The sequence below is a fragment of the Anser anser genome (assembly GCF_964211835.1).
Source record: "Anser anser genome assembly, chromosome: Z".
NCBI lineage: Eukaryota > Metazoa > Chordata > Aves > Anseriformes > Anatidae > Anser > Anser anser.
Window position 1 is genome coordinate 3,846,825 of NC_139723.1, and position 27,064 is coordinate 3,873,888.

General features: G+C 38.6%; 1 protein-coding gene across 2 annotated transcripts in view; it reads left to right on the plus strand.

The window, feature by feature from the left end:
- Positions 1–27,064, plus strand: part of ADGRV1 (adhesion G protein-coupled receptor V1) — a 288,840-nt gene that overhangs the window by 177,756 nt on the left and 84,020 nt on the right. For both annotated transcript variants that reach the window (XM_083816849.1, XM_083816850.1), the window contains one exon: positions 22,196–22,312. In XM_083816849.1, the coding sequence (XP_083672975.1) occupies positions 22,196–22,312 (117 nt within the window). The remainder of the gene's footprint in view (positions 1–22,195; positions 22,313–27,064) is intronic.

A 27,064-nucleotide genomic window follows, 5' to 3' on the forward strand; every position in this document is an offset into this window, starting at 1 on the left:
CCCTCATAATGTGGTTTACCTGTTACTGATTGACCAGAGTAAGTATAAAGTTCTTAAACTATCGATGATTCCTTTCTATAACTTAACAATGCCATTAACCTGCAGTCAAACAATGAATTATTTTTCCTGAAAAATCTCTCCCTTGAGAAAGGGGTTGAAGCCATAGAGTCATACATGTACTTTCTGCAGTAGCACTTGCAATGCTAAAAACATACACTTATATATAAACATCTCCTTTTATTTCAAGGTCTAAATTTACAAAGGAGTGAAGTGAGTAACTGAACACCTCAGGGAGCTATAAACTATTAAACTGAAGCCAGAGGCTTCAATCCTTTTTCCGCAGGAAAGAGGACTTTTCAATTTTTGTTAGCAGCTGGAACAGAAACACACAAGGACAGTTCCAGTGGTTCCATTGGTAGGTTTCCCATTATACCGAGAAGGAAAGGGGGGCAAATGGAGGAGGAGGAAATGATTTTTAAAGAGCATTATTTTGTGTTCGCACACAGAATTCTGAAAGTATTTTTTTGTTGTTGTTTCTATTTTATGTGTGCTAGAATGAAAAAAAATCCTTAGAAACACAAAATATTTCAGTGAATTTATACGTCTGTAAAACCTAACCACATTTTCAAGTTCAGTTATGAAGATTTGAGATAGCTCATGCCTCCAAGCAAATTAAATGCCAATATGGAAATGTATAGAAGTGTATGAAAATCCACTTTTCAGATTACTCTGAGAAGCATTTCTTCATATGAACTCCATGCATAATCATAAGAAACTCCAAATGTTTAGGTAAGCCTGGATTTGGGAGAAGCTTTTCCACTTTTCCCTTCTAAATAATAATAATAATAATAATAATAATAATAATGAATTCAGTAGGATGAGTGGAGAGAGAAAATGAAGTTTTGTTGACATTTACTATATTTAAGACTTATTTGCAGGCCAGACAGTACCACAGTGGTCAGAACTGAGTAGGGTTGGTTGCTGTCACGTCAAAGAACCATCTATTCTTTAGAGACTGGTGACTACTCACCTGAAATAGAAGGCACTGGTGTGTGTTGGGGGGAACAATGCTCAGGGCTCACCTTAGCTTTTGTGAAAGAAAGGGATCCTATGGGTTATATTTTGTAGATCTGTAAGAAAAAAGCCATATTCTAACTCATAGTGTGTTTACGAATGTATCATACTTTCCAGCAAACCTTTGTTGAGTGTCAGGGGTGTCATGCATTGCTAAATTTGTAAGCGGGGTGCACTCCTGTCAGGCAATAGTGACACCATTCACTGCTATCATTTCATTCCTATTTATTTTGATACCTACATTCAGAGCACATTTGGAAAACATGCTCTGTGCTCGAGAGGAGAGAGGTTTCCTTTGACCGTAATCCTTATGTTTTCTGGCAGAAAATGCCAAGGTTGTGTGCTGTCTCTGCATTGTATTTGTAGGAGGGATTACTCTGAAAGGCACACTTACTTGGCCTTTTGTGGCTGTGTTACACTAGAGGTGGGTATATGCTACCCATGTAAGATTAATTGCCTGCACTAATATGTCTGTGGTCTCATACTCATTTCTCATATATTCTACTGTGAGGATATTTTTCTGGCTTTTTTTTTTTTTTTTTTTTTTAAGCAAAATTCATTTCAGCTTCAAATATGGGAAAAATGGAAGACAGCGCAGTGGAACACACACTTCTGCTGCTGCTTATATACTTAATATGCTTGAGTTTATACCTATAAACTGTACTCTTGTATTTCTTTGTATATGAATAAATTTCTGTCTGTTGCTGACAGCTAGAGTAGTTTTCTACCCACAGCACCACCTGCTGAGACCCAGTGCCCAGTCTTTTACAAAATGTTGTCCCCTATTGGGCAGTGACCTTGTCACTTCGACCTTCCGCTTGCAAATGGTACCGAAGTCTTTGCAAATTGCTCTTTGTAACTATTTCTTGCTTATATTCACAAAGGTAATGGAAATTCACATTTGAAAGGAAAGAAAAGAAAATTCCGTGTTAAGAGTATGTAAGTTATTTGTACAGCGGTGTTTGTGACAGATTTATTACAGTGTCTGAAAACCGACAAACTGGCCTGCAGCTCTGAATCAATTCTCCGCATTCAGTGGCAGTGTTTTTCTAAGTCATTCTGCTGCACTGTTCTACCAAAGTGCAAAAATGTATGGGGAATTAAACCTTATCACTCAACTAATAATTGATATTATTTCTTAGGGGGGAAAAAGGTCTGCTAGTTCTTTTAACTAAGCTTCAGTATGGTTTTGACCCCCCCGTCACATTGCAAAATGCTCTCTTAGTGGATAGTTAGTTTAGCAATAAAATCTGTTCTGGGTCAATTTAGACTTTAAGAGTTACTGCTACAATGCTGAAATATTAACTCCTTAAAGTGGTATTGCTTCTGAGTTTCATCATAGTTCTTTAAGGTCTAGGCAATCTTTTTTGTGTGGTTTCCCAAAACTTGAATAATATGAATATAATCTGTTCTCTGCGTCATTTGAAGTTGCTTCTAGCTTTTTTCTCTGCAGTCCCCTCCTGTTTTTCCAGCTGGTGGTTTCATTCTGCTGTGTATCTTGCTTCATTCCATTTGCTTCTATTCCTTTAAAATAATTTTTAATAAAATATCTTGATCATTAGGCTAGATATAAGGAGTAGAAAAACTCACAGTCAGGGAAGACTGTGGGAAATAGGAGAGAAAAGGGGAAGCCAAAGCATATTCATTTTCATGTCAGCTTCCGCAGTGACTCATGCCCCACCAATTTGACTGAATTCCTTTGTTTAGGGTCAGTTCAGGCCTGGAGGAAAGAGGTTTTAGAAGAATAAAAGAAATGGAAACCTGTTTAATTGTTCTTGAGGCAGAAAATATGAGATTTCACTATGCAGCAATGACCTGATGCTAGTGCATGCTGAAAATAGGTTCTTCTCCAAGTTTTCTGGCTTGCTAGCCTCTCTGGAGATACCAATCCATAATTGGTTATATCAGCCCTGTGCAAAGAGCATAAGCCTTCTAGCCTCCTCCACTTCCAAGGCCTTTTAAGCAGCCTCCACTTCCAACGCCTTTCTTTGAAGGCCTAGGAAGAGCTGGCCTTCAAGTGAACAAGTAGGTTTCAGAAATTTTCTCGTCCTGAAGGGTATAAAAAATGACGTTTCCTCTCCACCTGTGCTCTGATTCAGGCTTTCTAAAAAGGCTGCTTTGTAGACTCTTAATATTTTTTTCTAATCCTCTGCAACTTTATTCCACCTTAACCTGTTTCTCAGTGCCTCTTCCTCTCTCCCAACCCTCTCTTCCTGCATCATTCATTCAGGACTGAAAGCAAGCAGCAGGATTGGTTTTATTCTGTGACTGTGTTCTGCCTTGTTTAAACGTTATGAAAGAAGCCGCTTTGAAGGAAGGTAGATATTTGCAAAATTGGTTCCCAAGATGAAGAAGTTGTATGAGACTGAAGATAATATAACAAAAGTTTGCAAGTCACTGGAACAGAGACAGAGATTAGTGTAGTAAAAACATTATAGACAAAAATCAATAGTCAGTGAAAAAAAAAAAAAAAGAACACTGAACAGGTTCCTAAATAGTTATTAAAAAGATGCTAATTTCCATGTCCATTTTATCATATGACTGTTGAACTGCTTACTTCTGCAGGAAATAAAGTGTATTGCTCTATCAAATTAACATAGTATGCTACCATGGGTAGTAAACAGTTGTGTAATCCTTGCTTAGCTGCTAATAATCTTTTCAGCATTATCTTTTGTTTTCACATAAATTATCAGAATATTACAGATGAGATTGCCTTCTGTTTTTTTTATTTAAACATTAATTCCAAGGAATGTATCTTTTGAATTTTAGTATTCTACTTTGTGGTGAAAGCAAATGTTCTTTAATTCTGCTTTGAAGAGATTTGGTGCCAGGCAGGGATTCTGAGAGCAGAACAATGCTGTTTACCCATGGACTTGGGTGAAGGGGAATGAGTTGATATGTCTGGTAAAAAGATAAATTTGGGACCTTTGCCAAAATCTCTGTTGAATCCATCTTTTCTGAAAAATAGAAAGAGAAACAAAGCTAGAAAAATAGCCGAAGTAATCTCTGATTTGAAGAACAGATCACTTTACACATGTGCAGTCCATAAAGAATCCTTCTCACTCCTGGAAAGGCCTCACTATAGGAATTCTAATTATGATAGGTACAGCTGCACACAAAAATACAGTAAATTAAATGAATTTTTGCATTTTGGGCAAAATGCTTGATGGCTATCTCCCTGCAGATCTGTTTAATTTAGGCAGTGACAAAACCACTAGAACACACATGATGATGGGGGATTTCCACTTAATTAGATGACTTTCACTTTCACAATGAAAACAGATATGCCCACTGAGAGGCAGTCTTTACACACACTCCAGTCTGAATGCTCAGAAGACTGATGTTTCTTCAAATTCATTCCTTTTGTTTTTGTTGTTTTTGTTGCTATTCTATGTGGACTTGCTTAGCAATTAATTTACATGAATAGGGAATGAAGGGGATTCCTATATCACGTTCCCTAATGTTTTGAATTACTGCTGTCTTGAACAGTCATATCAATAGCTGCAATATGTTACAGATATCAGAAAAAAAAAAAGTGTTAAGTAAACAAGTACGAGACTGTGAACAGAAAATATTAATGGAATTTTGTTTTTTTTTTTTTTTTTTTGTGCAAATTCTAATTTTTGTAACCTTAGGGTTTTACATATGCATTTAAATGCAGTAAGACAGACGAAAATAATCCTGTTATTAATTTATGCTTTGTAATAAGAACAGGTTGAAATGACATCATTTGGAGTACAAAATGGGGCTTAAGTTTTTCAGTTAAACTCAAAATTACTTCTGAGAAAGATTCTCAGCTTGGCTGATGACTGTGTTCAAATCAGGGTAGCAGAGAAGAACCTGCAGTTAGGGTTCTGCATCTGTGTGAAAGGTCAAGCCTGGCATAGGGTGTACACCTCTTTTTGTATCCATTTCCCTCCTATATTTTCATGCTGTGTACTTGCATCCAATCAAATAAAAAGTACAGACATTCACATTCAAGAGGATATGATAAATTGCAATATGATTCATGGAATAATGCCACTGTAGCTTCAGTTTGCTCATAGAAAAAAATGTGGGACGAGATAATGTCTTTTATTACACCAGCTAGCACAGCTGGAGAAACTAGACAAGTCTTGTAATATGCAAACATTTTTGTGAAGAAGAACTGAAGAAAGTGCTTCTGTCTCTCAACTTCTGCATTTTTTTTCTAAGTGGCTGGTTTGCAAAAAGTTACTACCTCACTGAATTGCCTTGCTTCACTGTAAGCTTTGTCAGTTCCTTGTGACCCAAAGGGGACATCACAGCAGCCTGATATTGCTGAAAAAAGTAGGAGAACCCTACCTGTTTGCATAATACTTTACCCTAAACTCCCATCATAGTGGTTGTGTAATGCAAAAGATGAAGCATATGAACCTGATCTTTTCCAGTGACATTTTATTCATCAGACCTGAGAGAGCAAGGATATGCCTGTGTAGTCCTTTCATGGCAGAAATAAGTATAGACTTCTCATGGTTCAAGCTGGATTCAGGCCAGAGCTGAGCAAACATTGCTTAGTTGCAGTTAGAGTTGCTTTGTTTTCAAATTAATGTGGGACCCAGCCTCTCAGCAAGAATTACTTTCTCAAGTGCTATAGAGCGTTAGCCCAAATGCATGGTTTTCGATCTGGTGCTAGCTCACTGTCAGCTGGACCTGAAGCACAAGGCAGATGAAATCACATCTGTGTGCAAGCTATAAAACAAATAAAAATTGGTCTTATGTAACAAGGGCAATTGCCAGGCACAGCAGGTCTGCCCTCACTGTGCCAAAGGGCCTGTGGACAGCTGAGGTATTTGCTAGCATAACTTTTCAAGGTGGGTAGGTGAATGGAGACGTGCAGAGGGGGAGAGTGCAGGAAAGGACCTGCACAGACGTGGTTAACTCAGCAAATTAAGTTTTTTTTCTTTGACATGACAAAATCAGTTTTGTTTTGCTATTTAGAAGGGAGCACAAGCAAACTCATCCACAAATGCAGTATGGAAGTGGCACAGAGTCATTGTCAGTTTGGAGTTCAGAAGTTATTTCAATGACAGTAATTGACTATGTGAACATATTAAGAAGAAACAGAAAAACAGGCCAAATATGTGGCAGTGAGGTCATTTCAGTGAATAAATTAAGGTTCGTAAGCTACTTTATGCACTTTTGACCTTCTAGTGTTGATTAATTTTACACGTGGGAGGGGTCTGAGGAGTGTATTTGCTATTATTAGTATGATTGAGTATAGGAAGTGTTAGAAGCACTTGGTCTCAGCAAAACATCCATGTTTCTGTAGGAACAGGCAAAATGTTGAGACTAAATACAGAAACAATCTCTAAAAGGTGATTGGTTTAAGATGTGTGACTGTTTAATACAAACATTCTTTGTGTTTGCTTTGTGTTGCAATGAAAGATAAGGACATGCTCCTAAGAAGAAAAAAAAAAAAAAGAGGCTACAGAAAAAGTGCTTTTGTTCACTTCTTTGAAGTAAATGTAGTGATTAATTGCTTTGGAAGTATCAGTTAAGTCAAGAGGGTGTTTGCCTTCTTGTATACGCGCCCAGACACAATACCATTCTGTTTGGCCTTTTTTTTGCATGCATATTTGATTTAAGTATATGTTCCTTAAAGCTGGTTTTTCAGAACTGTTTTCTGTCTTGGTTTTTTTGCCTGCAAAATTACCATACATCTGTGAGAAATATTCATTGTTTTGGGCCTGCAGAACATAAACAGCTCTCAGTTTTACAGTGACAGAGCTGCAGAGGAACTGCAGTCACCTCAGGGAAGGAATGTAAACTGGGCTAAGCATCTATCTGCTAACAAACAGCTCTTTTTAAAGAGCTTAGATCTTAAGTTGTTTGACTCTGGTCCAATCAAGAGGAAATTGGTCTCTGTGCTGTGAGTGACAGGAACATATTCAGTGTTCAAAACATACCCAGGAAAAAGAAAAAAAAAAAAGAAAAAGAAAAAAAAAGAAAAAGAATTAAGCCAAAGATACTTATTCCTCTGACTGTGAATGTTTTCAGAAGAGAATCCTTCATTGCACTGCATTATACAGTGTATGTCCTATGAAGTCCTAGCAGACTGTCTATTCTTGCTATTAGTTTTCTGTCAGTCAACTGTTGGTATATAGAATTTTCTGGATATCGGTTTTAAGACCATAGAATAAAAAACAAACAAGCAAACAAAAAACATGCTTAATTGTCAGATAGTAGGGTCATAAACTTTCCTTACTATTCTGGAAGATACAGTACAAAACATTACCGAGCCTAAAAATTCCCTGTTGTTTTAACTACCTTTGAAATGCTTTGTTGCCTAAAAGCAATTTTTGTGCAAGCAGGTTCATTTGGAAATGGATTTGAAATGTTTCCAATTGCTTTTTCTGTTTTTCATCTGACACAAGGAAGCTGAAGATGCTTCTAAATTGCTGCCTGATCACAAACGGGCTTTGTTCCTCTTACAAGGTGGGTTCGGTGGATCACGTAACTGGAAGCAATAAATGCAGTTGCAATGCATAAAAGAGGAGCGTATGGGGGTTATTAGTGCTTCTCCACTGCTGGGGCCCGAGGGGCTTATAAGCAAAGGTGAGGTGCTGGTGGTGGCACCACAGCAGGCTGCCATTTCCCTCAGCCACACCAGGTCCTGCGCAGGGCCTACCACGCGGCCCACACGAAGCTGAAGCTGTGACAAGACCAGAACTCCACCTTTCTCGAACAACAAATAAGCACTACTTCAAAAATATGTATATACATATATTCACGTTATGACATAACTACTATGTTTCAGGGAGCTGTTTAAAAAAGTTTGGGCTCAAATCCTGCTGGACGTTAACACAAATTTGTTTTCCCTAAAGCCGACTGGCCCATGCAGCCTCTCATGTGCAGTGTCCCATAACTGCAGGCTCGTTACCAATAGCCAGTGGTCGTAAAAGACTCTTGAAGCTGCTCATATCTGATGCAAACAATGATCTCTCTCTAGGAGGTCTTATTTGCCCAGCCAGTTGGATTGGGACTGCAAGGAAGCCTGCATGGGTCCATTTTTACCTGTGTCTGAGTGTGGGTTTTTGCAGTACATGGGTTGTATAATTTAGAAATGGCTTATTACAGAAGCATAGAGTCTGAATTTTCATTTTAAAACACATTCCTACAAGTTAAAGATGTAGAAATAGACCCAAATCACACTGTCAGTTTTACTCTGAGAGAAGAGGTTTTTCTTCCTCATTCGGGTGAGATCTCAAAAGCTCCCTGGTAGTTATCAATTGCTGTGTTCATAGCAGTATAAAGCTTTGAGAAGTTCATTCTGAAGCAGTAAGTTCTGGCTCCTTTTTCAAATGGCTTTTTCCCTGAGAAATTTGATAATACAGAGTTGATCCAGACTTGTTAGTTTGTCCCACACCTCCTTGTGACCCAAGCACTGGAAGACTTTTTTGCTTTTGTCAAATATACTTTAATCCCAGCTTTTTGGGCTGAAGACCGAAGATTTCCTTTAGTGCAGGATCTGTTTTGCATGTTCCCTGCTAGATTTAGGCTGAACCCTAAATTGGGCTCTTAGAGTTCTCCCAGGCTTTCCTGTTCATGTCTTGCAGCTAATGTAAGCTCTCTTTTTTAACTGGTCACTTCTACCCAGAAAGTCATCAACTATTTTAGTTTTCCTAGCAGGGCCGTCATACCCCTGTTTCCACATCCACACAGCTAACTCAGACAGCCTGGGAATAAACCTACTGGTGTGCCCTTAACTCCAGTGTGAGACATGTCCTGAATCACTGCTTTTCCATCCCCGTCCCCATCAAGGCTAGGAAACAGCATTTCAACACAAGTGAAGACAATAAAATCTGATCTTATGTATCACCTTCAGAGAAAAGATGCAGATGCAGAAATGCGTTATTGACCTGTCCCATCCTAGTTACAATTTTCAACAGACAAGTCAGTCTCCTGCCTCTGTACTCTCCCTGTCTGTCCCATGATGTCAGATGGCCTCCTTTGAGAATAACTAAACTTTTCCGATGGAATCAGGAGTCTATATGTTCTTTCTTGTCCTTACGTCCTACTGTACCTGCAAATGCAAGCTGGTTTATAGATTCCCCACAAAATGAGTTTCTAGTAAGTAAATTTGTGTTCTTGTATGAGTACAATAGAGCAGGCTTATTTGGATATTTTGTTAGTTTTCAACAGAAGCCCAAGTGATGCAGTTAAGTGCTTTTGGACCAAGGGATTCCATATAAAGCAAGATACGGAAAGGCAAGCCCGTGGCCCTGCAGCTTCTCTCAAGTCATCAGGCAATCCTGTGACCATTATTCACATCCAAAGCTATTCAATATTAAAAATGTTGGAAAGAATCAGCTGGAAAAGTATTTATAAATGAGATAATCCAAGGACACTAGTATGTCTTTCTACTTGCAGCATTTAGAAGTTATTACAACTTGTTTTACTTCCTGTAGCTTAAAACATTTACAATGCTTCAAATTCAGATGCACCTAGCTATGATGAGTACAAATCACTGGCTATTGGCTGCTTTGGGTGTGACAGATAAAATACCTTTTTAACTCTAATTCCTACACACAGTTTGGGGATTTGTTAGAACAAGAAAGTTTATGCAATATCTCAAGTCTTGTGAAACAAAAATATTCACGTCGCAGGCTTTGTCCCACCTTTTACATAAACTACATGAACGTAACGAACTGATCCTGATGTTCCATGAATGTCCATTAGAAATGTGAAGCTAGTAAGCATAGTAAATGAAAACATGATCAAAATGTTGCCCAAAGCATGGAATATGTTTAAGTGCTTCATTCTTAGCATCCCCCCAGTACTAATTTACCAAACTAATGTTTCAAATTGAAAGGAATTAAGACAGAAACATTGAAAAAGCTGATGACTTGACAGCATAGAACTGTATGTTCAAATTTGTTTAGTATTTGACTGGAGATCTTGACCGTGAAACAGGAATGAGACCATATGAACCTATATAGCCCAGCCTAGTGCACAGCTGTCTAATTTCCTAGGTAGTATTTAGTTATTTTTTTAATACAAAAATCTACGTGAATATTACTGCCTTAATAGAAATCTCTTTAAAAACATGTGAGAGATCATTTAAAAGAATTAAACTTGATACACTTTCTATTTTGAGAAATTTAGCTATGTCTGGCTTTTAACTGCTATCTGCAAGTCCACTTACGTTAGGCAAGGAAGTTACTGTGTGGTCTGCATACTCATTGTACTGGTGTCTACATAGATTGCATATCTTGACATATGGTCCCATTTTGTTTCCAACACAGATGAAGAGGGATTCAGATTAACATACATTCTACAAAGCTAACCCAGTGAGAAACTGTTAAAGAAACTGTTCTATTCTCCAGTGCTCACCAGAAATTCTAGTCACTAGATATGAAGTAAATATCAAGAAAAGTAAGCATTAGAGTAATTGTTCTGACTAGTTTCCTATGCAGATGCTTTACTCCAGAATAAACAACAGTTTATTTTAGAAATCATGTTTACATAAAGAAGATTTTTATTTTATTTTATTTTATTTTATTTTATTTTATTTTATTTTATTTTATTTTATTTTATTTTATTTTATTTTACTTTATTTTATTTTATTTTATTTATTTTATTTTATTTTATTTTATTTTAGGAATAAGTAACTTTCTCCAAAGTTCGTTTTCATGAAGAAACACAGAACACAGATTCTAGCTAGATGAGAAAGTTTCTGTGTTTGAGTTTGAAAAAACAGGTAAGTCTGTACCCCTGAACAAAGTCCAGCACCAGGCACCAGGCGACACGACTTCCAAATTCTATAAATACTTGAACGACACTCTGGAACTTATTTTTACAGTATTCTCTCAGTACAAGAAATTGTACTTGATACCTAATCTATGTTATTGCTTTAAGGTTAGGCACAATTCTAGGGTCCTTATCTTTTTGGCATACTTAATGCATTTTTCTTGTTTGTCTGTTTTTAATCTAAGCCATTGCTTAGAGCACTAGTGACCCAGTTCCTTCCCTGGCTTGTTTACAGTTGAGGTGAGTCTGTACTAAACAGATAAACTATGAGTACTAAGAGATTATTTAATACGATTTAATACTCTGTGTCAGCTGGCATGCTTGTGATGGTATTACTATAGGCAATTGAAAAATCCTATCTTCAAATGAAATTATCTTAAATCTTTACTGCTTCTTATAGCCTATGCTATTTGTGAATTCACATTGATCTTTGCAGGCTCAAAATTCAATCTGTCCTTTAACACAATAATCCAAAGAATTCTATTCTAAAATCCAAAGCTTTTTGTTTTTGTTTATTATTTTTTATTTTTTATTGGGGAGGGAAGCTGCTTTCTGCTTGTTAATTGTGAAGTCTTTGCACAGAGAAAGCAGACAGTTAGAGATACGTGTATCACAATATATAATACTGGTCACTGAGGTAATCATACTCTAGGCCATTTTTGGATATTTGGAAGAAATGTGGATCAAATGTTGCCATAAATATGTAAATAATGTCAGCATTTCTTTAATATCATGGATTACAAATAATAGTAGATCAAGGAAGTTTACTTCTTAGCCTTTGTTGAAGAATGCTTGTTTTGTTCTAAGTAAACTTCCATATGTGTGAAAAATGCCTGACGAAAGTTGAACTCTTCCAATTAAATATTCTCTCATATCATACCAGGCTTCTTAGAATAGTCTTTCCAATGAATAAATGAAGACAGTTCCCATAGTCTTGTGAGGATCTTGATTTCTATATCTAAAACTTTTTTTTTTCTTCTTCTTAATACTCTAGAGTACATGCTCTACCAACAGAGGTACTGATGAAAACCATAACCATTTACCACCATCAGCCTTCTTCTAGAGGTTACATTTTTAGCATACCTGCTTTTGAGCTGCTTACACAGCTACTAATTCTGTAAACATATCTCAGATTACCTTTAGCAGTTTAACTAGAAGGTCTTTGCTTAAAGTAGGTCGTGTTAACTGAAGAAGAAAAGAGAAATCCCTTAAGTTGATCTCCGACCCATACAAGGAGACGAATTTGTAGGTGGAGGTTGGCTGCTGAAGCATAGTGAAGCCAGAATACACTGTGTCTATAATTACGTCTTAGTTATTTCTTTTTAAAGAAGATGGGTAAACATTTATCCTTTACAGTTGGCTAATCATATAGAGAAGCATGGGAGATCTTTGCTACCACACATAAAATATTAACCAGGGGCCTACCCAGATTGCACCCTGACCCCAATTTATGGTGAAGATGCCCTACATTGTATTGTCATTACTTCACAGGGAAATCTCCTGTAGGAATGCAGGCCAAAACAGAGTTTCAGTTTACTCCCGCCATGGTCAAGACTATAGGGAGTGACTTTAGAGAAGAAAAATGAAAATGAGAAAGGTAACTATCTGCATAGAGCATCAAGAGTTAATAATTGCTTTTCCTTTGCAGTTATTTACCTAACATCATAAATTGCTGACCCTGGATAGATTCCTAAATTCAGCTGAGAGCTAATAAATGCTGCTGCTGTCTTGTACTTATTTCAGGAGACTGACATCTGAACTTCAGGAAAAACTATATCCAGAAATGGAGGAAGTGAAAAGTCACATTAGTAACAGTTTTAGCCTACATACTTTCTAAGTGTATATATATCTCACTTGAGAAGCTTCTAGAACAAATTAATCTGTCATGGCAGGTCTGCTTGGGGTGTGATGTGAGTTTCTAGATAGAAAACAGTAGGAGGCAGATCCTACCATAGTAAATGCTCAGTGATCAGAAAAGTGCCCTGTAACAAAGGCTGGAAAAGACTGCAGATATGTTTCCTATGGTTGCAAAAAGAAGCTTTCCCAGCTTCTGTTTGCATCATTTAGGCAGAAGTGTTGTGTTGCTGAGGACCTTGCAGTGGGATTCATGGGGTCTGGCTTGTGTTCTGTAACAAGTGACAAAGCAATTTGCATCTTTGGACCAGGTCCAATACAAACTATAGGCAATTATGCCAGATACATTGTTCTGAATCTGTATATAAAAACTAACTTGGTGACAACCTGCTAAGATCCTGCTATTCCTTATTTTTCTTTATTAAAAATAAAATAAAATCAAGTATAACTTCGCACGTATTGCTCAATGCATCCTCGGTAAAGGACACAGCTGGAACAGAGGAGAAACCATGCTACATCTGACCACACAGTCTGGTATTTGCAGAGGATGTGAGCTACCCCAGCCCTTTCCTGAGGCTTCCAGCTGCCACTGCACAGCCAGCTACGAGCTGATGTGCTCTCGATCGTGGTGCTTCGCCCACTCCTCTTCTCCATCCTGCACCCTCAGACTGCTGGCTGCCTTGCCTGGGGAAGCAAAAAAGTCCTGAGCCTGAAAATGGGAAGTGGGAATGGCAGAGAGTGAACCCAGCATGAAACCAACTGGCATCCTGCTCGGCTGGGGGAAGGGAATGAGTAACATATGGTTGCTGATGGCTAATCACTGCTTAAAATGGTTGCCAGTTCTGCTGCTGCTTAATAAAGTGTAAACATCTTTATACAAAAGCACCATGGGTCACTGTGTTGTAAATATGCCATCAGTATTTCTAGCAATTTCATTTTAGTTAGCTCTTTAGCTTTTCTTACTTTAAGGTGCCAGCTTGCAGTGATATATAATAAGCATGCTGTAGGCAAATAATTCATAAAAACAAAAATGTCTCTAAAACATACAATGCAAACTACCCAATAAGACTTCAGAGTTGCTGTTCATAAGGCACTTACATATTAAAATAGATCTTCATTATCATAACTGAAGACAAAAGAAATAAAGCTAAACATATGTGTATTATTTTTCTGGTGGCAGTTGCAAAGCATCACCACCTGAATTATGGTGGTTTCTGAAACAGTTTCATGACGACTGAAGTCATGTAGCACATGTATAAATTCACATAGGAACTTAAGTCTTTATTTTTGCTTCGATACAGAAGAAAGATGAGATGAAAAGTTAGTTTTTGAACTTTTCTTTTGACCTAGTTAAATGCTGTGTTTTGAATCCTCTAAATTATATAACCTCTTTTTCTCTGTGCTCTAAAACATGCTGCGTGTTGTATTGTTACTTTTTCCAGGAAGTCTGACTTCGAATTGTTGCTTGTGTCCATAAATCTCCAGAATTTTTGGTACATCCTTTGTTGGTATTTTTGTCCCAGCATTTAATATCAGAACACAAAACACAGAGAGAACACTTGGCTCACATCAGTGGTGTCCTAACCTACCAAACAGTAACAAAAAGTATGATTCATGTGCACTATTATTAAGCAGTGTCCCTGTGTCCTGGAGGGTACCTCAGGATTTTTACCCATATAAAGTAAATTCAAAGCAGAAGAGAGCAGTTCGGTGAGCACATGGGAGTTTTTATGTGCTTATTTTCCTACATTATTGTTCATTACAATTAAGTCCAACAAACCACAGTAAATTCGGCCTGTGATAGTCTTCCTCTTACGAGATTCTGTTGGTATAAGGACAGATAGCACGTGGCTGGGCTCTTGGTTTTCTTTTCTTCTTCAGTAGAAATGCATGTAAGCAAGTTGTACAAGGAAGGAGATAATCTTTTCCTTTCTGGAACAGAGAAATAAATTTTGGATTAGAAAAGAATAAAATTAATAAAACAAGTATTTTTACTTAGTGTGAGAAATGAAACGGCCACTGTCAGGATCAGTTTCTGTAAGACCTACAGGAAGACATTTATGGCTAGAAGAAGGCAATGTGTAAAGCTTTGTGAATTCTTACTGTGAGGCAGAAATTTGCAGAAATTACAAAAAATGCAGCATAAGTATACTGACATGCTCTTCATTTGTCTTGGTGTGTGGGTTTCTCCCGGTGGGAAAGGATATTTTTCTCAGGAAGTCTGAGAAGAAATGTAGAAGCAGGGGTGCTTCCTGCTTGGATGAGAAAGTGAAACCAGCAGATGCATAGGACCTATCCCTGCGTGCTCCTCCAGAACCCACCCTGTGTTGTTCTGCGGCTTGATGCCCTTTGCACCTGCTTGGGTTACCCTTCTCCACGGCTTTTGCTCTAGAGCAGAGCAATTTGTTCTCCCTCTTTTTCCCCAAAACAACATACTGCTTCCTCAGCTCTTCTTCCAATGCAAGGCAAAGATTGTTACTCTCAGACCTATTCTCCTTGTTTGAAAATATTTGTTGCAATTCTTAAAATTACAACAGGTTTTGATTACACTTCACTGCTCTATTATTTCACTTCTACCCTTTATTCACTGTTTAGGGGATTTATCTGAACATTTACAATATCAATGCTGAAAGCATCAGTTTTCTAGTATTTGTGAAGGAGCTGTGTAGCTGATATCACATCAGATATACCTTGATCATTGTAAGATATTTCTTTGTCAGTGCTTCTTGAATTGTAGGCTGAAATATCTGCACAGAATCTTAAGATGGACTGGTTCAAGTTGAGGGGAACATGGTTAATTTATTATGGATTTCAACAGAAATTGTTCCTGTCCTCCTTATTGGGCGTTGCATATTCTCTGACCAGGAATAGATGATACAATATAGTTTGCCATAAAAAGCAAGGAGAAATAATCATTTAAATATAAAAAAAATGAATCTTCTTTCATCAAAGTATTCCAAATGCAGTAAATGTACTACATTTCTGTGGAAGGGTTCTGGAGGGATGGCACACTGTTAACCATTGTAATGCAAAAACAAGTTCAGAACAATTGGTGGAAGATGCAGTGCAGGCTGAAGTGCAGAAGAGGAAGTACTGACACTTTGGATGTCTGTGTGGAGTTATCACTCTCAAAATTCTAAATGCAGAGAAATATGTGTTTGGTAGAGTTGATGAAAAATCTGTGATGCCCAGTTACCATTGCAAATTTGTATGGTTCAATGCTACTTGAAAAACCACATTTGTGCTGTTGTCTGCACTCAGAATGAGAAATGCTGAAAGTAGTAATCAGCAATTCATTAATATTTAAGTTTCTTCAAAGGCAGTCACTCACAACTCTGTGCACAGGTAAATTTTCCCATGCATAAGTCTTGATTTGATCGTACAGTGACCAAATATTATATTATACTGTAAATTATGTTGTACATACTCTAATTGTCCAAAAACAGGCACAATTCATTCTGGTCTGACATACACAGTGTAAGATCATTACTTTTATGGTTCAAAGTAAAGATAAGGTTTGTTTTCATCCATCAAATGTTTTATTCTCATTTTAAAGTCCATCATATGGTAGCATATCCACACTTACTATAGCAAGCTGTAATTACTGCTATTTTGTATTCAATTCATGTATTCTTTCTTCTTATTTAAGTTTGAGCCAATCTACTTCTCAGTTGACTACTGTTTGGCTGATTGGCATGGTCAATGCCAATTCAACCTTCATGTCTTTCCTTTTTTTTCTTTTATACAATATTTGAAAGGCAGCTTTCACTTAGGCTTTCTCTGTAACTTTCTGTAACAAACAAAATCTAGCTCTGCTAATTCTGAATTCATATTTTAATAAATTCTTTTAGCAATAGAAAGTTGATTGATTTCCCTGCATCACCTGTAGTTGTCATAAATGAATATGCCATATACATGTGGTTAGTCTCGTTATATGACAATAGTGTAGTCTTGTGTGGAACTTCTGGTATTTTTTCTAGTTATATAAATTAAGATAAAATAATGAAAAATTTCTGGTAAAAAAATGTGCCATGAGGCAGGAGAAGGAAATATATTAATTATGACTCCAAACTAACAAAGTGAAAATCTTCATAATTTCAGAGAAGATAGTGAGTGACTCTGAAGATTACGACTGGAATAAAGGCAAGATAGAGGGTAGAGTGAATAGTTTGGTGTGAAGGTTGCAGCTACTGAGGCGTGAGGGGAAGCCGAAGGATAGGTGCATTCATGTGCTGGAACAGAAGCATCCCTGTTCCTGACTTCGAAAACGCTGGTAGGAGACCTTGCAGGTCTAGTAGCATGTATTTTTCACAAGTCCTTCAGAGTGCTACTCTGTGACCGAAAAATAATAGATAAATAGGGAGAAGTAATCCTGACGACTGCAGGACCACTAATTCAGCTTTAGAAAAAAAAAATGTATCAAAAGGCACAGAGATAAATGAAGGGTGTAATAAGACCTCCCCAGTGTTTCAACTTAGATCAGGCCAGACTATTCTGATGTTTTTCTTTGGTGAGATAAATACATGTCACATAATTAGTAAAATAATAATAGGATTAGTCCAGTGTGGGAAGGGACAGAGTAATGGGAAGAAGACAGCTGTGAGAGAGAGTGAGTGATGAGAGGCATTTCACAGATACGAAGGGACCAGTCTGTGGAACAGAAAACAACATGCCTGGGCAAAATGCACTGACGGCATAAAGTAGAGATGCACTGACACTACAAAGCGGTGTTGGGTAGCGTGGAGAAAGATGTGAACAGCTTTGAAGGCTGAATCATGAAATACGGTGCTATTTGCTAGACCGAAGGGAAAAGTCGTAACTTGCAGGCTAACAGCAAAACATTTCTCCCTGGCAAGAGGTAGAATCACAGAATCATAGAATATCCCGAGTTGGAAGGGACCATAAGGATCATCGAGTCCAACTCCTGGCGCCGCACAGCTCTACCCAAAATTTTAGACCATGTGACTCAGTGCACAGTCCAATCGCTTCTTAAATTCAGACAGGCTTGGTGCAGTGACTGCTTCACTGGGGAGCCTGTTCCACTGTGTGACCACCCTCTCGGTGAAGAACCTCTTCCTGATGTCCAGCCTAAACCTCCCCTGCCTCAGCTTAACACCGTTTCCGTGGGTCCTGTCACTGGTGATTACGGAGAATAGGTCGCCTGCCTCTCCACTCCCCCTCACGAGGAAGTTGTAGACTGCGATGAGGTCCCCCCTCAGCCTCCCCTTCTCCAGGCTGAACAGGCCCAGTGACCTCAGCCGCTCCTCCTATGTCTTCCCCTCTAGGCCCTTCACCATCTTCGTCGCCCTCCTCTGGACACTCTCCAACAGTTTAATGTCCTTTTTGTACTGTGGTGCCCAGCACTGCACACAGTACTCGAGGTGAGGCCGCACCAGCGCAGAGTAGAGCGGGACATGAAACGGGTTGAAACGAGAAGAAAAGCTGGGTGTAGCAGATGATCATGAGGTAACGGTAATGCAGTATAGCAGAAGCATTTTCAGGGCAGACAGGAAGTTAAGGAAATTGCTGGATGAGAATCTTGTGAGACCTCTGCAACTCTTCATCCAAGTCTGAGTGAGTGTTCTCACGACAGACAGAACCAAAGCAAGATTGGTATGGAAACGGAGAACAAAACTGGTATGCACACCGCAAAGACTTCCACACAAGAACTGCTTTCCCTGCATTCATGACAGTGCAAACCCCAGGGAAAAGGAAATACTGTCTAATGCAGGAGAGGCTTCCTGCAGAACAGATAGAAGCTGACCACAAGCAAGTGCAAGCTGGAAACTGGAAGGCTCATAGCTAGAAGAGGAGTGAGACAGTTCAAAAATACCCTTCTTCATACACAAATGTTCAGTTTTGTAAACAATCTGTTTTTTATTCATTTTTCATTTGATGCTGAGGACCTAGGTTGAATGCTCAGGTTTTAATTTCCTTGCATATAATTGCTAGGTAATTATCTTAGTGTTACAAAGGAATTGCAGTATCCTTTGGTTAATTTACTGAGTAAATGACTGTCAGATAGGAACCTTGTCAAAGATCTCTTCGCTTATTAACAAATGTGTATTATTGTTGTTTTTTTTTTTTTAACAAACTTTTTTTTCCTTTTCATTTTGTGATGAAGAATCTTCTGAGTGGTACACTATCACTTTGATTTTGAGTGTGGCACAGAAATACCACGTACAAATTAACAAAATGAGCAGCCTCCTATGTGAGTGGCTTAAGTCAGTTATTATCTTTAGTTAAATCATTTTGTGGGCAAGACTGACTGAGTAGCAGGCAGAAACATTATGTGTATAATCTCTGCATAGAACCAAATGGCAGGTTACAAAGATTATTTGCAAAGGGACATTTGCAATCATATGATCTCTATACACAGAGCTCTGAACAATTGGTACCAAGAGGAACGCTCCCTGTATTTTTTTTTTTAATGTTGCAAGAGGGAACAACTTATTCCAATATGAGGTACATCTTTCCCTTATTAAGTAAGAGGTTCATCAGTACAAAAGACTGCCCACTGCAGTTAAAACTTAGTGAAGTACAGAAGGCATGACACAGTAAGGAGTAAGGAACGATTTATTTAGAAGGTGTTATTTATTTATTTTTTGTCTCCCTAAACATCCCAGGGATTACAAGAGAGAGGCCTGTTTAGTGGCCTGCACTCCTGGTGTTTCTGGTAAGTTGCAGTGCGTTGCATTTTAAGCTGTGAGTCACGATGCAGCCAGTGTTTGTCAGAACAGCACAGTTCAAGTACAGCCTCTCGTACCAACATTTCAAAATACGGCTTGCCACTTGTGCTGTAATCCAGGTCTTAGTAGAGCACTTGTATGTTCTGCCCAAGATGCAAGATAAGAATCATATGAGAATAATAGATATTTCTTTGCCTCTTCTACTTTTTTTTTTTTTGTCTAGACACTCTAATGATATTAATTACAATGATTTCTTAGATGAGTGATTACTTCAGCTTCAATGCTGTTTTATCTCACCAACATTGGTCAGTATCCATGAGAGGAACACAAGCTTAGTACAACTTTGGCCTCTTAGCCTTGTTTTGTTAGAAAACTCTTGGCAGAGTGAGGTACCTCTTTTTTATTATTATTTTAATATACAAAAATATACAAAAATAATTTTTATTGAAACACAGGAAAAAGCTAGCAGTGACACTTTCTTTGCAGATGCAAAACTCTTGCAAGCCAACATTTAGCCCAGAAGGTTCCAAAAACATGTTCCCAGGACTTCTTTCATCCCTCCTTTGTCTCCAGTGTGACAATCTGCCCTTGACATATACACAAACCTTCTGGGAACAAAGGGTGGCAGAGCCCCTCCACCTGCATGCTGTATTTAGCTTGTTGTGAGTACAAGCATTTGGGAAAAGCACTGTTGGTGCGGTTTGAGCAAGCTGGTGCTGCACTGTTGTTTACACAAACATTTCTTGTGTTTATCCTCAGTGGGACGCAGCTATTGCACACAAGTTTCAATTGTGTTTAACCCACTCCAGACAATGACATTTGTTTCAGCAGTGTCAGCACTTGGCAAACTGCAGTCTGTATTAGGCTGTGTATTAACCTCTTAATAACCAAGTGGTTGTGTTGCTATGGCCAAGCTTCAGTTCCCGGCAGAACCCTCATTAACTCCACACAGAATACTAAAAGTGCATTTGTCTTCTTTAGATAATGAAATCCATCTTGCAATAGGTTTTAGCCCAGTTGTTGCCTAGTTGCTCATTCATATTCTTTCATTTCATCCTTAGATAACATTGTCTGCATGACAGATACCTATTTGCTGCAGTGATTGTCAATAAAACTGCCTTTATAAAGATATTTTTATAGAAAAGACACTGGGTATGAGTGCATTTCTCTTATAAATACGATGCCCAGGTATATACCAACTCATCTGGTATAATTGAACCTCCTTCTCCACCCATCTCCTAAAATATTTTCACTAACTCTGTTTTAAAGCAGCCGGCACAGTCTACAAATTGTATTACCAACAAGTTAATGGGCTGTTGCTCAGAATAGTATTCTATGTAATGGAAAGGAAAAAATCATCAGTTACTGCAGGCATTCAGTAGGTAAACTAAGCTTTTCTTTATGTGAACACTGTAATTCTTTAATGAGGCCTGCTTGTAGAATTGTTTCCTCCTTAAGTAAATTCACAGAAGACAAAGCTGAAAGTTTCTGAGATGTGTTTTAATATTAAATTTTATATTGGTATTGCTCAGTAGCGTTCAATGCAGCCAGAGTCAGTGGTGGAATACCTTTATACCTTAGACAACGGATTGGCTGCTTACTCCACTGACATATTGTCCCTTGATATTTGGCATGTTTGTGGAAAATAATTTATAGCTTTCTGGTGAGTGTGAAATCCTGGCCTGCTCTTAGGCAATGGCAGAAAGGCTCATACTCGCCTTTACCCACTGTTACCATGTTATGTGATGGGGTGTGATGTTGCAGCTGACAGTGTGGAAGGCAGTTAATGCCTCCTGAGTTTGTTTGCTTGTGTTTTTTTTTTTTTTTTTTTTTTTTTTGTTGTTGTTGTTTTTGTTTGTTTGCTTGGGGTTTTTGAAAGCTGATAGAACTTACAGTAGTTTTGTATGTGATATTGCGGAGTTATACATAACGGGGTGGTGACATATGCAACATTATAAAAATTTCCAGTGAGACAGCTAAGCCCAGGTGCTGGTGTGTTGCTTTTTCTGGACCTCTTGGAAATGAGCATTATCTGAAATTTACAGCTTGGATAGATCTTACACATTCTAGATTCAGACTCTGGAAAACTGTGGGCCCACTTGTCCTCTCACGGTGGTGCAAAGTAAGAACAATCAGATTTGTATGTGTGTGAATAGGAGATTTGGCTCCTCATGTCCTGCCATCCATACTAATAGAAGACAAATCAAGAAAAGTCACCTGGGTGAAAAAGACAATGAGCAGGAAAAGGTGGAAGGTAGTACGTCCATATGAAGTCTAAACAGCAATGAAAGTTTTTAAACAAGATATTTGCACAACTACAATTTGCAGGAAAAAAAAATATATACTTGCAAAACACAACAAATTTGTGATATCAGTAAACTGTTTTTCATACCATTCAATAAAATTTCTGTCCTTACTGAAAACAGAATATAATGTCTCTCCCTTTTTATGGAGGAAAATCTCCAACCTCAGTTCAAAATCGGGTGTCCAATGTTGCATAGTAAATAGTGTGAGTAACAACATTAAACAATAAAAATTAAATCTCTCCACAGTCTTTTCAGATATGGATGTAACGGATATGAGTTTTCTTCAAGAATTGTAAAGCTGGTCTTGTGGCTGACGCTGCTAAAGGGTCATTTCTTTTGGATGAATATTAAATGTATTTTTCCAAGGCTCTGCTCAGCCTCTGGAACTGTAATTTAGTGTATATTTTACTTTCAAACTGAAGATAACATCATCTTTTCCCTCATCATTATTATTAAGATAATCTTGTTTGGTTTCACTATGTGTTTATTTTTCACTTATAGATTTCATTCCTGGCCTCTGCTTACCTCAGCCAACATCTCTCAGAGGAAAGTTGCTCTGCCCTTGCATCTGTTACGCATTACCTTTACCTCTGCCAGTTCAGCTGGATGCTTATTCAGGTTAGTCTCAAAATCCTCATTCACCCCCCTTCCGAAAACCTCTTTAAAAGTAACTGATACTTCAACTGTGCTTCTATTATTTCTTACTATACATATGTATCTGCAATTCAATACTACTGGGAAGGCAAAGCATTATATATTCTTTATTCAACCTACAGTGTCAGAGTAAATATTCAAGACTTTTCCCCTAATATCCATTACAACTGCATAATAATCTCACTTTGTCCTATAGAAGTTATTGTCTCAGAACACTGAAAAACTGTTTTATTGGAGTTTATTGGTTTTTTAAATGTCTCTTCTTCGGTCTGTTGAAACAGTCTCTTAAAGTTGAAATGCAAGTATAAACTACAGTCACTTTTGGAGTCAGTAGTGTTTTTGTCATTAGACTTGTATAATATGACAAACATAGCTTCATAAGATTGCATTAAAATAAGGAATATATACATTCATAGGTACTCCCAGAATTTTGATGTATTATACAACAGTACATGATAGAAAAATAATTGAACTTATGTGGAAGACCATGAACAATCAAATTTGTCATGGAAAAGTATCAGTAGTAACTCAGTCAAAGTAGCAACCTGTGAGGTTGTTTGGAAAACACATTATCAGACTCTCTTCTAAAAAATGTACATGTAACACTAACGCATGAATTATGAGATTTTTTTTGTCTGTTATTTTAATAGTATTTCACTATAGCACATTTATTGTACCATTTAGCATTATAGATGTAGCCACGTACATTACTATACCAATTCTCTAATATGCAGATTGTCAGACCAAACAAGGAACTGCAAATTATGGTATATATCCAAATGCAACTTTTTCTTCTAGTGATATTCATATGGTATCAGGCATTTTCTTGGGATTGTGTCAGGCTGACATTCACTGAGAACCCTAACAGGCTGTTCAACAGCTCCACTGTGACTAACTAACGGCGCTGTTTAAGAAGAGAAGCAAATAAATCGTCTAAAAGCACATTACAGACTTAATGGAGAAAGGGGTGAATGGGTGTTTTAGGTACTGTTTAATGTGGTGTGTGTGTTGTGGTATAGTTAGATGTGGATGTAGATGGTCTGTCATTTATGTTGCTTTTGCAATTGTTGCTAAAAATGCAGCGCTATCCTTGGTTTGTTTGGTCCATTCTGAACAGACGTCTGAACTGCTTTGTCTCTAGTGAGGCAGTAATGCTGCTCTAGTAATGCTTTTTTATTGTCATTTTTTCCTTTTCCCCTGAATGTATACAGTTAGCCAGAAAAAGTATTCTCCCTAGTGGATGTTTCTTTCTGCTCACTCTGTCAATACTGATTTTTCAGTTCTTCATCTTCTCCTTCATCTTGCTTGGTGTATGACATTCTCTTAGGTTGACTAACCTAAATTATTTTGTGACCTGTAGATATATTTCCATCTTCTTCGCAGCTCCTCATTTACTTCATTCCTAAGTCACTTCAGAGCACTTGAATGTTTCCTATTTTGGACAGGCAAATTGGTGCTTTTAAATTACCACTTTACTAGGATATCTCATGTTTTGACTGCAAAGTGGCTTGATAGGACTTCATGTTCCCACTCTACAGGTGTTACATTACATTAAGTAGCAGATAATTCCCTTTTGGAATGCTTGCTCTTCCAAGGATTAATTGCTTATAATGACAACAACAACAACAACAAAAAGCGTTGACTGTTAACAGCTGGTCATTTTTACGGCTGTAGTTGAAATCTGTTGTTATTTTTTGTTGGAATAAACTTCTGCCAGATCCTATGAACTTGTACATGCCATTTGATTTTGTGCGGCCTCAGGCTTGTATTAGTCATGAGGACTCTTCATGCAAATTTGAGGTGACAAAGGTGCTTAAGAGGGAATCCTTCATCAGGTGCTGAATGATGAGCTGACAAGTAGCCAGGAGTAAAACTCAGAATTAAGGGGAATGGCCCTTTTTCTAGGTGTAGGTCTTCATCTGTGAATAATTTCTGTAGTTTGAAAGACCCAAAAGGAAAGAAATCATCTGAAATGTAAATGAATCCAGCCCTCAGCTGCAATCTAATCCTCTTGATAGGGAGTAGGTCCTGAATTTATATCTCTCATAGCAGAACTAAGTGAATTAACTTCCTAGCAATTGTTTATTTTGCAGTAATAATTTTGTTGGAACTGTCCCAGCTTATAAAAATAGTTATATATTTATCGGAGCAGGAACTTCTCTAGCTGCTACTTCTTGCATCTCTTTCCCTACTGTGATTCAAGTCTGATGACTCAGATCAACAGAAGACCTTGAGTTTTCTGTGGACTGGAGCCCTCAACTGACCTATGAGAAGACTTGGGTTTCAATATCATTCTTTGGATACAGGCTTCAAGCTTGAATTCCCTTATACTGACGGTGTATCTCATCTTTATCCTGTTCTGCAGTAGAGAAACAGTGCCTTGGCCATAGGGATAGTTTGGAGTAGGCAGATGGGTCAGCCTTCTTTGACACAATTTGGGAGAGGAGGGGACTGTCCTCTGAATTGTAACAGCTATCTTGGTTACAGTGCAGTCCATATCATTAGGAATCTCAGTTGTTAATACTGCAGTAGGGATGGAGACAGATTGCCTTACTCTGCTGTCAAGACCTCCTTGTCATCCATTCTCCATTTGCATTTCCACCCAAAGCCTTGAGGAAGCAATGACAGCACCCTAAAGGAGTGACAGGGACATCTTTGTGCTTGAATTGGTCCCCACAGCACTATTAGAAAAAGCTGTGGATCTAGGGGAAAACTGGACAGGGAAAATCTAGATGCTACAGCTGTCTGAATGGCAGGTTTAAATTCATGGGACATTTTGTATTTCTGTTATATTTCTGTGTTGCTGTTTGTATTTCTCAGCATTGTATACTTAAAACACACAGATCATGTGTGCGGAATTAATAATACATTTATACTTACGTGGGACTTACATAATTCTGTCTGGGAAACAGTGAAAATATGAGAACAGATTCTGTATTGCTCATGCAGTCACTCTGCCATCTGCAAGGCTGCACAGAACAGTGCATATGCCTGATCACTCTATACGTATTTGCTAGTGCCAGGCTTGATCACTGCACACAGAAGTAGATAAACATGACAATTGAGTGTGAGCTGTGTGCAGATGTGTGCAACTTGCTATGAGCTGAAACATCCAGAAAATCCAGACAATATTAAGTGATGAAAAGGTGACTGAGCAACATTTCCAGGCATCAAATGTCAATTGGAAAACCCAGATTTAATAGTAAGCTGGACCTATACACATTCATTTTTGTAGTCCAGATCCTTCATTTTCTAGATTCCAGGACAACTTCCTTACTTTTTTGTCCTAGTCTATGTATCTCCTGCATGTTGCTAGATGTAGCTAGATGCTTAAACATTATTATATTTTAATAATGGTTGCAATAACAAAACACATAGCACAGTATTCTAATTCTTCTTCCATTTTTAGCTTCTTGTAAGCTTACATTTGATATCACTATTTATGCTACCCACACAGTTACTGCCCACATGCTTGCCAAAATGCAGGAACAGAAAGGACCTCAGAGGCAGCAGGACAGAAAGGGCTGTCTGCAGACGCAGAACAAAGGGCACATCAAATCATCCTTGTCACAAGGTTGTCTGAGTGTTCCTTTTGTATTGTATTGTCTTGCTTCCTGGATTTTATGCGTGGATTTCATAGAATCATAGAATCAACGAGTGAGTTTGGTTGGAAGGGACCTTAAAGGTCATCTAATGACGACCCCCCTGCAATGGGCAGGGATGTCACCCACCAGACCAAGTTTCTCATGATCCCATCCAACCTGGTCTTGAACACCTCCAGGGATGGGGCAGCCACAGCTCCTCTGGGCAGCCTGGGCCTGGGCCTCACCGCCCTCTGAGGGAAAAATTTCCTCCTAACCTCTAATCTAAATCTCCCCTCTTTTGCTTTTAAACCATTCCCCCTTGTCCTATCATTATCTGCTCAAGCAAAAGGTTGCTCTCCATCTTTTTTATAAGCCCTCTACAGGTACTGGAAGTCCTCAGTGATGTCTCCCTGTGAAGTGTTCTCTTCTTCAGCCTGAAGAGCCCCAGCTCTCTCAGCCTTTATTCACAGGAGAGGTGCTCCAGCCCTCTGATCAGCTTTGTGGCCCTCCTCTGGACCTGCTCTAACAGACCCACACCTTTCTTGTGCTGTGAGCCCCAGACTTGGACGCAGGGCTCCAGGTGAGGCCTCACCAGGGCAGAGCAGAGGGGTGCAATCATCTCCCTTGCCCTGCTGGTCACCCCTCTGGTGATGCAGCCCAGGATGCAGTTGGCTTTCTGGGCTGCAAGCACGCACTGCTGGCTCATGTTGAGCTTTTTGTCCACCAGAACCCCCAAGTCCTTCTCTGCAGGGCTGCTCTCAGAGATTTCTTCTCCCAGTCTGGACTCCTGTCTGGGATTGCCCTGAGCCAGGTGCAGCACCTTGCACTTGGACTTGTTGAACCTCCTTAGGTTCACATGGGCCCACTTCTCAAGCTTGTCCAGGTCCCTTTGGATGTCAACCCTTCCTTCTGTTGTATCAACTGCACCACCCAGCTTGGTGTCATCTGCAAACTTGCTGAGGGTGCACTCGATCCCACAGTCTATGTCATTGATAAAGCTATTAAACAGTAGCAGTCCCAAGACAGACCTCTGAGGGACACCACTCATCACCAGCCTCCACCTGGATAGGAGCCATTGACCACCACTCTCTGGCTGTGGCCTTCAAGCCAACTCCTTACTCACTGAATGGTC